Source organism: Rosa chinensis, chromosome 4, assembly GCF_002994745.2.
Source record: "Rosa chinensis cultivar Old Blush chromosome 4, RchiOBHm-V2, whole genome shotgun sequence".
In the NCBI taxonomy this organism is placed as follows: Eukaryota; Viridiplantae; Streptophyta; class Magnoliopsida; order Rosales; family Rosaceae; genus Rosa; species Rosa chinensis.
Window position 1 is genome coordinate 41,883,004 of NC_037091.1, and position 12,345 is coordinate 41,895,348.

Below are 12,345 nucleotides of genomic sequence, written 5' to 3' on the forward strand. Positions count from 1 at the left end.
GGGAGGGTGAACACAAACTGTGGTTTGAAAGAACTAAAGCCGGGTGGAAGTGGATTCATGATGATGGAAGTTGGTGCTGGGTTCAATTAGGGATAAAGTTGGAAATAAATTATAAATTTTTGCTTGTTATGTATTACTAAGAAATTTGCTGGGTTTATTTAGCAAGACCCTTAACATGTGCTCATACTATAAAGCCTGCACGTGTTTTGAAGCATGACGCATCTTGGCGTTTGCAGTTTGGTAATTTGTATTTGTCCATGTACTTGTCAAAAGCGGTAATTTGTATTTGTCCATGTACTTGTCAAAAGCGAATATGAATATCAATGGGTTACTCTTAGCTCATTTTTCTCGAAGCTTATGCCCGAGCTTGTTCCACAAGCACGCCGCATTGTTCAAACTTCAAACAGATCAACAGAGTTGGTCCAAGTTAGATAAATATCAATTCAGTTGCCAGTATGAGATTGGTAAAGAATAATACGCCAGTAGGCAATAGCAATAGGACTCAATTATTCAAGTGACTGGTGCTGGTTTGCAATCCGATTCGCTTACTAAACGAATGGCCATAATTAGCCAACTAGCTTTTTAGTACGATTGTAATGGAATATACCCGACATTCTACATAAAGTGTCAGATATGGTGCGATTAACGTAGACAACCAGTTAAGAATATCGTGTAATGCATTCCAACTATGAGCTCATTACTAATACTTGCAGCACCAGTCCCTATCTTGTCAATTAAACGATTAGCCCACGAAAAATTTAAAACCACACTACAAAAGGAGGGTCACTGAGATCTAGAGATACAAATTGGCTTCTTTGGAAAGAGGAATTAATTCCAATCTCGTATAAAACGAATTTTTTACAAGATAACTAATTAGCTATGTGGCCAGCCCAGTAGGATCAATGGGCCGACAGTTACTGGCCCAACAAATGTTGTTCTGGCTTGTTGAACTGAACATTAATGTAGATTTATTAACTTACAGCGTTCTTTTATTTGAGGAAGGGCAAATAAATTCACTAAAATTGTGATTTCATTTGGAGAAATTAATAATAAACACCAGTAAAGTATGAGAAGCTACGAACCATGTCTTCATCTTTCCTGTCAGGAATGCTTGGCCTCCATTCTCCACTTGGCTATTTTTCCTTCTTTCCCATCCTCTAATCGTCTCATTTCTTGTATTTTTTTCTCTTGAATCTTTTGTGCTGTCGACAGCTTCCATCTAGCTGCTCCTGGTAGTACTTATAGTTTTGAAGAGGCAGGATCAGAAGTAGCAAGCTCCGAATACATATTGGATATTGCTTTTGCAAAGTATTCCTTTGCTTGAGGTCTCTTGATCTGACGAAGTCAAGAATAAACTGAGATTGTTATCTTCACTAATATGCATTTTCTGTTCAATATATGAAACTAGATATGCTTGCCTTAAATGTTGGAGTGAGTAGACCATTCTCCAGTGTGAACGGTTCAACCGTCAGCGTCACGGCTTTTACAAATTCAAAACCTCTCAACTGAAAGGAAATATATATAATTATATATTTCAGAATTTAACATGAAAAGTATGAACAACGTGCAAGACAATAGCAATTGAAAACTTACCTGAGCTTCCCTGCCAAGAGCATCCATATCAGCCAATACAGCAGCCCTTGCTCTGGGATCATTACACAGTCGCCCTAAATCTTCACACTGCACACACAAGCATAGAACAATAAACAAAATGGTTCGAAAAGAAACAAAGGTTTTCTTTTTGCGCCCAATCATGCCCTTCTAAGAGTAACTACTAATATCAACATAATAGCAAACTACCTATTTACCAATTTTTTTTCTGGTGAATGGAGTAATGTTTACTTAAAATAATTGTTTAAAGCACCAAACAACATGCATCCCTAGGAAGGCATTTTGAAACTTGCTTATGTGTATCCTCTCTCACTCAGTATTACAAATCAAAACTTTGTAACTAAGAGACTTGATGCATTGGATATTGGAAGTTGGAATGTGGGTTGTCTCTGCTGGATTTATTGTATGAAGATTACCGGGCCAAATTCCTTTTTATGTGCAATCAATCGATCTTTACTAAGACCTTGATCAGGAGCAAATATATTTAAATTATGAACTAAATCATGGGAGTAAGTATGCAAAACTGAAATGTCATATCTGTACCTTTATGCCTTCAGAATCAGCCCATGCTTTCAACACATCTGGGTCAACTGAGACAATTGCTACCAAAGAAGAATTTAGGCTGTCCCCTACCAATAGAAGAAAATAAGAAATCAGCATCCCAGAAATGTGTGTGTGAGTGAGTGAAAGATAGATAGAGAGGGAGAGGGACAGAGACAGAGACACAGAGAGACTATGTTGAAGTACATTCTCTTACCATGTACAAAGCACTGGGCAACAAACTTGCACTTGGCATAAACATTCTCAATTTTTTCTGGAGCTATATACTCTCCCTGTGCCAACTTGAAAATGTTCTTCTTCCTACAATGGTATACAAAAATTCAGTTATAAGTTTAAGGTCAAAATTCTAAAGAAGCTTATATACTCTACTCATGGCACATCCTGCAAGTGCAATGAATATCGCTTCCACATATGGAGTCCCAATTTTATATTCTGAATTGTACAAACAAAAAATAGGCAGGACGTGTAAAAATAAAAGTAATAACATCACAGTTTAATCAACCCTTTGCATGCAACCTGTAGCCATCATTTTGTAAACTTAGCCACTATGAACTAATAATATGTGATTGTTACTGATTTGTTTCCCACTCATATGTCCAGATGGACCCCAAAAAGTCCTTTGTGAAGTGCTAACAGCCTATCACCAATACTTGGAATGAGTCATGGCAGTACACCAAACCCACAACAGTTTGGAATGATAAGAAACCATCAGCAGACAGAGAGAGTTTGGTGAAGGGCTAACAGCCTATCACCAATACGCGCGCGTGTATGATAATTTCACACACTCATACACATACCAAAACCTTTCCATACTATATAGGTTTGAGGCTATCATACGGGGGAACACCCCCATGATCAAGTAATTATCGGGTTGACTATCCCATAGCAAAATAAATTACAAGGCCAACACCCTTATGTGGCATATCAGAATTAGAAAAAAAGATTAAATACTGTTTACTCCCTATACTTATAGGGTTTCATCGTTTCAGTCCCTGACCTTCGAATTTCACCTAAAAAGTCCCTGAACTCTCAATTTCCTCCCAATTGGTCCCTGTCGTCAAAATTTTCTGTTAAAGTTGCTGAAAATGTCTATCATGCCCTCACTTACTTTTCTTTTTTTTTTAATTTATTTTTTCTCTGTTTTATTTCTTTTTTTCATTTCAACTCTTGAAGTTCTATGGATTGGAACCATCTTGATGAGGAGATGAACAGAAGGGGGCGAAAGAACCAGAAGAAAAAGAGGTTAAAAAAAAAAAACAGAGAGGCAGAGAAATATATATTTTTAAAGTAAATGAGGCTATAATAGACTTTTTTGGGGAAGATAACGGAGTTTTTGGCGGATGCTTGACTGTAGGGACCAATTGGGAGGAAATTGGGAGTTCATGGACTTTTTAGGTGAAATTCAATGCTCAGGGACTGAAACGATGAAACCCTATAAATATAGGGAGTAAGCAATATTTAACCCAGAAAAAAAATATAAAAATTTTCTTTCCTTGTCCTCACTTGTACAGAATCAGTACCAATAAATCTGCAAACTGTCATTTAGGGCTGTATCATCTCACCTATCAATAATTTTCAGACGACCACCAGGTAACCATGACCCAATGTCTCCAGTATGAAGCCACCCATCTTCATCAATGACTTCTCTCCTATTGATTATGATAATATATATCATCAGACAAATCAACATTTGACAGAATGAGTAGAATTTAGAAAAAATTCAGTAAACAGGCAAGTTCAGTACGTCTGCACTTCATCTTTGTGATAGCCCTGAAAAATAATAGGACCCCTGACACAGATTTCACCGCGTGGATAGGGTTGATCATCACACGTGTAGTTCATTTCTGGTACATCAACCAGCTTGATTTCTGAAATAAAAATATGAAATATGAAATCAAATCTTCAAGGTAAGAGCAGAATGCATCAGAAGGTAAAAGAAATCTTGTATGAAGAAACCATATTCTTAACACTTTGATAATAAATACATGATACCAGTTGAATAAATACAACTTTAGTTCAATATTCAACAAGCGCAAGCACACTGTTAAACATCTCCTGATCTCCAAGTTGCCAAAAGTGCTGCATAGTAATGTGTAACAGATATACAACCAAATACATATACAATTGCAAGCAGGTCAGGATATGAGACACTTTCCATCTGACTGACCCAGTGTAGAATTCTATGACAGAACCAAGAAAAATGGGCTCCTTCAATCCACTTAATCATTTGTATCAGGCCATCATACACCAACCCATAGTAGTATGCCAAGTTCATTCCACATATCAAATTGGTTTCAATAGGGAACAACCTATCGCAAGCAGGTCAGGATATGAGACACTTTCCATCTGACCGACCCAGTGGAGCATTCTATGACACAGAACCAAGAAAAATGGGCTCCTTCAATCCACTTAATCATTTGTATCGGGCCATCATACACCAACCCATAGTAGTATGCCGAGTTCATTCCACATATCAACTTGGTTTCAATAGGGAACAACCTCATTAAAAGGTCGGATCAGGTTGGTTGTATCAGATTATATTACAATAACCTGACAAAAACCAACCTGTTCGGGTTCCCTTCAAAGAGCCAAATCCATTCAGGTTTGGATTGAATTGGTTGGTTTTGTCTGGTTTTCAAATCTTTGACCAAGCCTTATATGCAGAGGCATATAATGGAACCGGTCATTGAAATGGTTCAGCATAATCAGCTTAACATGTCTGAATAACTAAGGTCAACAGCATCCAACAAGTTCTAATGCAAGTACGAAAGTCATCCAATGATGACCAGATGAGTATCATTTGCATTTCAATTACAAGTTTACAACCACAACTTATCCATAATACCCACTAGTTTTTGGATCTTTTTCATGCAATGTCTAGGCAAAATTCTTCCATCAGTAAAAACATGATAGCTAAGACAATCAGATACAATCGGAATGGCACCTATAAAGGAAGATTCCACAATCACATTTTTCCAGGTAACTAAAGGCTGATTTTCCTGGATAAGAAGAGGATAACAGAACATAAAAAATGCTAAAAATGTTTTTCACAGTAAATGAAATCAACTTCATTGATGCAACTACATAGGGTACTCCATTTTGATCAAGAAGTGCGTCAAACTCAAATGGTTAATAACTCACCGCAAGCTGGACTAGGAGAGCCAACATGGCCAGATATGTTGTCACCGCTGTCCATAGTACTAATAACACAGGAAGTCTCAGTCATTCCATACCCTTCATTTACGTCACCCCCAAAGCATCTGGATATAAATAATCACTAATTATAAGGACAAAAAACATAAGCTAAAACATCAACTGTATATGACTCCTTCATTCAGTATGCCAAGAAGTGCAAAGGACTTACATTTTTAAAAAGTCCATAACATCAGGAGACAAGGGTGAAGCACCTGATGCCATAAAACGAACACGTCCTCCTAGCTTAGCCTTTATCTTATTAAACACCAATCTGTCCCACATGGGAGATGGATTTTTTCCTGAAACATTCAAACATTATACAATAAGTAATGCTTCAGTAAAGAACAGAACATAAGATTATAACTGACAATAAGAGAGCTGAGCATCACTTGTTTCAGATCGGCTTTACTCTTCACCCTATATTATTGGATTAGAGAGCTGTAGTGCTTTAACTTTCTATGTTCTCTGGTTCACTTGCCTTTTTCATCTTTTCATGTCCCAATCTGCTAATCTCTATGTCATTTCTATGGTATCACATCCTTCACTAGTAAATTCTGTGGTTTTTCATTTTACAGAAATCTAGATCGAGTGTTTTAGTATTGTCCCACATTGAACAAAATTAAGGCCCTAAAGAACTTACAAACCTTGGGCCTCTCCACCTACTGCCAATTGGCTTAGTGTTCAGCACAATTCCATTATCATATCAGAGAAGTTATCTGACGTATTTGGCGAGTGGCCGGTCATACTCCACTTTAGCAGTTTTAAGTTGTACACACGTTTGGCTTGAATCGCACTCATGAGCGCGATGTGACTGAGTGTGGAGAGTTATCCCACATTGGAAAATTAAACCCTTGCATACGAGGTTATAAGGTCTGGTCTCTCCACCCATTGCCAAATGTTTTTGAGTTGGAAGCCTAGAATTATTCAGTACCATACAAAGTTGTAGTTATTCAAATACATTTTCCAGTTGGAGGTTAGCACCTAAACCTATTCTAAAAGGTGTAAGTTTTGATTACCCATCTAGAAAACGTTACTAAAGGACCTACTACGTTACTAAAGGACCTACTGTAGATTAATGAAAAAGAAGTTTTACACTAAGCATTCAAGTAATTCAGACTTAATCTCATCTTAACCTGCAAAAAGATGTAACTAATAGTATATTTTACCACTTAATAATGCCTTCTTCTTGGCATTGTAAGCAGCATTAAATAGCCTCTCCCTCAGCACACCTGATGTCTTTACAGCATTCGTGATTCTGAACAACCACAAAATCCCACTCCATGTCAGATTAACAATATTAGTTTCTTTTAGAAGAACATTAGAACAGATTTGAAAAATTACTTTACCCAGCATATATTCTGTTATACAGCCTAGGGACACTGCAGAAGATAGTAGGTCTTAGAGCAGCCATATCATCCATCAATTTCATATTATCCTGCATACAATGGTTAAATAAATCATTAGTACTTTTCTGGATTTTCAGTACTTCAGTCACTATGTCCTCCGGTATATATCGCAATATTACAACAGGTAGGCTCATGGTTTAAACTATATTAATGAAAGCTACAAAACTAGGTTTATTACTTAAGCGTTTGAAATCAAACGTATTAATTCCATTAGATATCATTTGGAGTTCCTACCAAAAGTTTCTAAAGCATTCGGTGCAAGAAAATTATAATACATCGCCATGCATGTTACCCTTCCTGTATAGGGCAGACTAACAGTTCACAGATTAGGTAATTCTGGAGCAGGGTATATTGCACTGCATCAAGAAAATTGCACCAGATTCATAGAATTTCCATTGGCTAATGCTAAACAGTTACATAATATTATGGATTTGCAAAGATATAGGAACTGGTGTGTCTATTTAACTCAATTCTAAATATGTTGCAAATACATGCATCCAATTCCTTCTTGAAAGAAGTATAGTTGCAATTGCTCAAGTCCAAAACCTTACACATAGGATAGGCAACATTTGGACAATCCACATTTTCTATTAAAAGTTTCAAAGCAATGCCACCAGTACAACTCAGAACAAACTGATAAGTATTTAACCTTTCAGTAAAATGCAGTTGACCTACACGGGAATTGCATTGACCTGAGTGCTTGAAAGTATGAGCTCAACGGTGCCTAATTCTAGGCACTCAAGTTCACTAGCCTTTTTTCACAGATATAATGGTTCTCTAACAGCATATGTTGTATTCCATCAAAAATATTTATGAGGCTAGAAGAAGAAAAGAAAGAAGATAGCATGTTACACTCGAGGGGACAAGCTTACGGAGGAAACATACAGAAAATAAAAAATTGCTTAAATCAAGTCTCCTACCCCTTGGTAGAATCCAACAGCAACTCCAAAATGTACCGTCATGACCTGGTTAGCCCGCTCATATATGTGTGCCAAAGGAAGATATGATATGTAACTGGCAAAAAATGAGGAAAACTTAGCAGAGACAAAACACTTCTATATGAAGTTATGAACATCACAACAAAACCTGAAAATAATACTATATACAAGCACAAGAGAAAACCATTGATACTCACACATCAGAGGGGTAGAACTGGATACCAAAAGTGGCCCCAGCAACACTTGCAATCAAGTTTCCGTGAGACAATACAGCTCCCTAGAAAAATGGTATTGTTGAGAAAACTGTAATTGTGATAACTTACGAATGGGGTTGTATTAGTGACATGGAAAGTGCTATCTTATTTCCCAGCTCTAGTATGGGCTATTTTTGTTTTCCTTTGCTCCCTCAATTTCTCCCTTTTTCTTCCATTTATACTACAGTTATAAGAGAAACCTCGAAACCATATAGGGGAAAAATACGAATATAGCAATCAAACAGTTATTGGGAACCCACTAACTGCATCATAAAGCTAAACGTTCATAGAGCCTTAAGTTATACCTTTGGAGTGCCAGTTGTGCCACTTGTGTAGCAAATTGTTGCAATATCATCCGACTTTGGTGGGCAGAAAGGCTGCATGCTACTACGGCCCTAAAAGCATATAATGAATGAGAAGAACATTACTGCAGAGTGATGCAAATATAGGCAATTTCCTATAATCATTACATATGATAAAGAGTCACAATTCCCATTCACTGTAGCATTCTTACTGAGACTAAAACTCTTAGGGAAGAAAATAGATTTATGAAGTTCTGAAACTGGAATCAAAGAAAGATATTTACGAATATTGAATGGTGATGTAGGCGGGGGTTTCCGAAGAAACTTATTCCATGGTCACAGCTAACCACTTTTGGTCCCAAATCCACAAGCAAATGAAAACAGTTTATGTTTTCTATTTTTGTGAAGGACTGTGAGCCTTATCAACCACATGCAAGGAGAAATCAGGCAATGTGTCATTGGAAGGGGGAAAAAAGAAAAACCTACTTCAGGAATGTTTATGCCATGGGTGTCGTCTATCTGTGAATTTTTTTTTTTTTTTAAGCATGCTAGAGTGCATTGTCTTTCAGTTGATATAAAATATATATAAGAATAAAATAAATAAATAAATTCATAAACTTGGACAGATATGCCTTTATGAATTCCTTAAATCCCGAGACTTCCAACAGAAATTGTTGGATTCATAGGGAAGATAAGAATTACCTGATTAAGCAATGTTGAATATGTTACAACCTTCACTCCCGTTGAAGGCGGAAGGGATGGTATTTGTTCATCTATGCCTCCAACAACCTGCATAATAATGAGAGAAATAAAACACATTACTTTAAGAGTATGAAAAGCTGCAAAGTCAACACCAATTTCAATATCTGAAAATTAATTTCAGAGTATGAGGTAGATGTACTAATCCACATTGTGCTGATTATTGATTAAATGGAAAAATGAGAAGTAATGTCATACCACAATGAGGCGTACAGTTGGAATATCTGAGAGAAAGCTCAATATCTGCAACTCGAAATGACAAAAGATGTCACCGAAGGAAATTTACAATGATATAATACACCAATCCTCAGTGTGGCTATTAATGTGCAGTCACCAAAAAGCCTAGACTCATGATGCTCAAATATGAGCCAAATGGCAAGCTGAAAGAAGTCATCATCGCATAGTTAAGAACAACCACTTTGTGTAGTATGTGGACATCGTGCATTTTTATGATTATCAGTATCTTTTCAGGCCAACTTTCTATTGAGCTTTCCTTCTCTTTCTAATCTCTTCCTTTTCCTTCTTTGCTTAATTTAAAAATAAGATGGAGCATCATTTCCTTGTCATGATCTAAAAGAATTTTCCTATCTTAATTAACATAAGGTTTGTTTTATGATGAAGTCTTGCTCTAAATATATTGGGATAGCATTTCGAGAAAGATAAAATGAATATTGCTGATAATGCATCTCCAAGTACAAAATTATCAGTCTCGTTATATTTGCTACTGGATGCCTCCCATATAGTACTATTAAAAGAAGTTGCGAGATAAATTTATTCTAACTCAGGAAGACATCATTAATTTATAGAGCACCATGAATATAGGATAACTTAAACTCACACTATTCAATGTTTCGGGAACGCAAAATATAACTTGTACAACAGCATGATTTGCAATGTATTTGACAGCATCTGGACCTGCAAAGAATGTCATAGTAAGTGTAACATCTGAAAACGAGACCAAACTTGGAAAATTTAGGAAAGGTTGTACAAACCTAGTGTGTCATACAAAGGAACTGATATGTAAGAATATGCAGAGCAGGCATGATCAACAATCATCCACTCCGGTCTGTTTATAAAATACAACCCAATGCAAGATCCCTGTATGTGAAGCAATATAAGGAAAAATAGGAATTTACTTTCAGAGTAACAGCACGGAATTTCCTCTCAATATATTTCAGAGTAAAACTTTCAAGTAACTAATTACAAAGCTAAGGGTCACTGACCCAAAAAGAAAAAAGAAAAGAGTCAACAACAACAAAGTGTGTGGACGTTAGAATTATTGGTGACATTTCACCTTTGGTATCCCATGATATATGAGGCCAGAACCTATTGCTGACCGAGCAGTATCTGCTTCTCCAAACGTCATCCATTTGTATCTTGAAGGAAGAAAAATGAATGCATCTGGGTGAGGCCTCCACAATAATTTGAGAAATTTAATTTATATAAAGGAAACTCACTCTCCAACTGTTCCATCGACCCGAATTCTTGTTCCCAAATATTTGTAATCTCTGAACGTATCAACTGAGTGCCTAAAATTCACAAAGGTGGATGGAATCATTTAGCAAATTCATATGATCTAAAACCAACCGCGATTTGACCAAAAAAAAAAAAAATAGATGCTGTATCTGTGGGACATATTAAAACTTGCAATCATGTGGTTTTTCAAAAATAAGGTAACACTCACACAAAATTATCATGAAGCGTAGCAATTTCGGGATGATCAGGGAATCTACTAACAAGCTTCAAAGGAGAACGCGCAGATCTACAACCACAAAATACAAATCTTCTCTTCAGAGCAACCAAATGACTTTAGAGGCAGAACATACAAGAAAAGAGAATAGGCCTACCTGTATACATTCCATTTTCCTGTATCTAGTTTCTCTGGAAGCACCACACTGTACCCTTGCTCTGATAAGAAATTATTACAAAAAGTGCTTATATTAGAATATTAATTGAGCATTTCAGACATGTTTACAGAACAGATTTCTATCAACCTTTATCCCGCTTTCGTAAAACAATTTGTTCTAGAACTTCAAATTCATCTCATATCTCAAGATTAAAATGTCTTTTCAAAAATCAATTATCCTCACAGAATTGTCCCAAGTGGGCTAACCTGTCTTCTTTTTAACCTACAGACACTGATCCTAACCACTGTAGTAACACTTTTCCACATAAAAAAAAAAAAAGCAGATTACGAAATCAACCACAGCATCATTTAGTGAAAACATTATCCCACACTGAAATCAAAGACCATATTAGTGCTCCGGAGTACCGAAACTCCGTTGGATTAGCTCATTGCGTGGGACACACCGCAAAAATAAAAAAAATGACTAATCTGATCCTCCACATCACTATACAACTCCGGAGATGAGCCAATAAATCCACCACAGCTAACAAAAAGCAGTGAATCCTGATTATTCCGATCCTTACTAAAAATCCAGGTCCACCACTAAAAACGATCCCTAGCTTTTTCGTATACAAAAAGAAAATTGAAGCTTCCACACCACGTACAATCCGATTTCCATCAACAAAGAGCTGAAAGATAAGAGAGAGAGAGAGAGAGAGAGGACCGGAAACGAACTCGCCGGCGGTGGCGTTGGGGCGGAGAATGGAGAGGGAGTCGGCGTCGGAGATGAGGTGGCCGTTAATGGCTTCGAGGCGACGCTGAGCTGGAGTGGAATCCATAGAATACGACGTCGTCGTGGATCAAAGCTTTGGCTCTCTCTCAGTGCTGGTGAGAACTAGTAGTTGTTGTGAACTTGTGATATTATCCGGTGAGGTCAGGAATCGCGAATTCTTTTTGTTTTGTTTTTCGGTTTTGGGCACGCTTTCCAAAGACGGGGGTGGATGATCTTGATCACCAATCTCTATCCAGACACAAAAATTTTGCAGAAAATATATTTTGGGTAATAGGAAAAAATAGAAATAAGATAATTTAATGCGTGGGTTTTTATGGCTGTACATATATGTGCCGGCCGGTTTTAACCATTTGTGTGCATGGTTTTGGTTTTGTGGTCAAATTGGACCACCTTTGGCTGGAAGAATTCAATTGCGGTACTTCTCTCTCCTTCTAAACTCTAAAGTGAGAGTCAATTTGGATTTGAAGTTTTGTACCATTTTCTGGGTGGCCATAAATGATGCTTCCTTGGCCTGCACTTTGGCAAGAGATTAGTCCTTTGATTTGGAGAAGGATTTAATTGGCTTGCTTTGCTTGCGTCATCGTTTAGCTTGATAGAAAATTATAATAGCCTCTGCATGGGGAAAACGGATTCTATGCACTGACAGTGTACTTACACTGACGAATATTATAATACTAAGT

General features: G+C 37.0%; 1 protein-coding gene across 1 annotated transcript; it reads right to left on the reverse strand.

Moving 5' to 3' along the window:
• Positions 1-794: 794 nt before the first annotated feature.
• On the reverse strand, positions 795-11,989 carry LOC112197149 (long chain acyl-CoA synthetase 6, peroxisomal). The gene is made up of 23 exons (XM_024337727.2): positions 11,597-11,989; positions 10,874-10,934; positions 10,711-10,788; positions 10,484-10,555; positions 10,321-10,402; positions 10,019-10,124; positions 9,865-9,941; positions 9,225-9,269; positions 8,970-9,056; positions 8,271-8,360; positions 7,909-7,988; positions 7,694-7,787; positions 6,714-6,802; positions 6,534-6,622; positions 5,537-5,666; positions 5,314-5,432; positions 3,917-4,040; positions 3,735-3,821; positions 2,369-2,472; positions 2,155-2,240; positions 1,594-1,680; positions 1,419-1,505; positions 795-1,335 (listed from the first exon to the last, which is right to left on the reverse strand). The coding sequence occupies exons 1-23, from the start codon at positions 11,709-11,711 to the stop codon at positions 1,240-1,242; spliced, it is 2,085 nt and encodes a 694-aa protein (XP_024193495.1). The 5' UTR covers positions 11,712-11,989; the 3' UTR covers positions 795-1,239.
• Between the last annotated feature and the right edge of the window lie 356 nt (positions 11,990-12,345).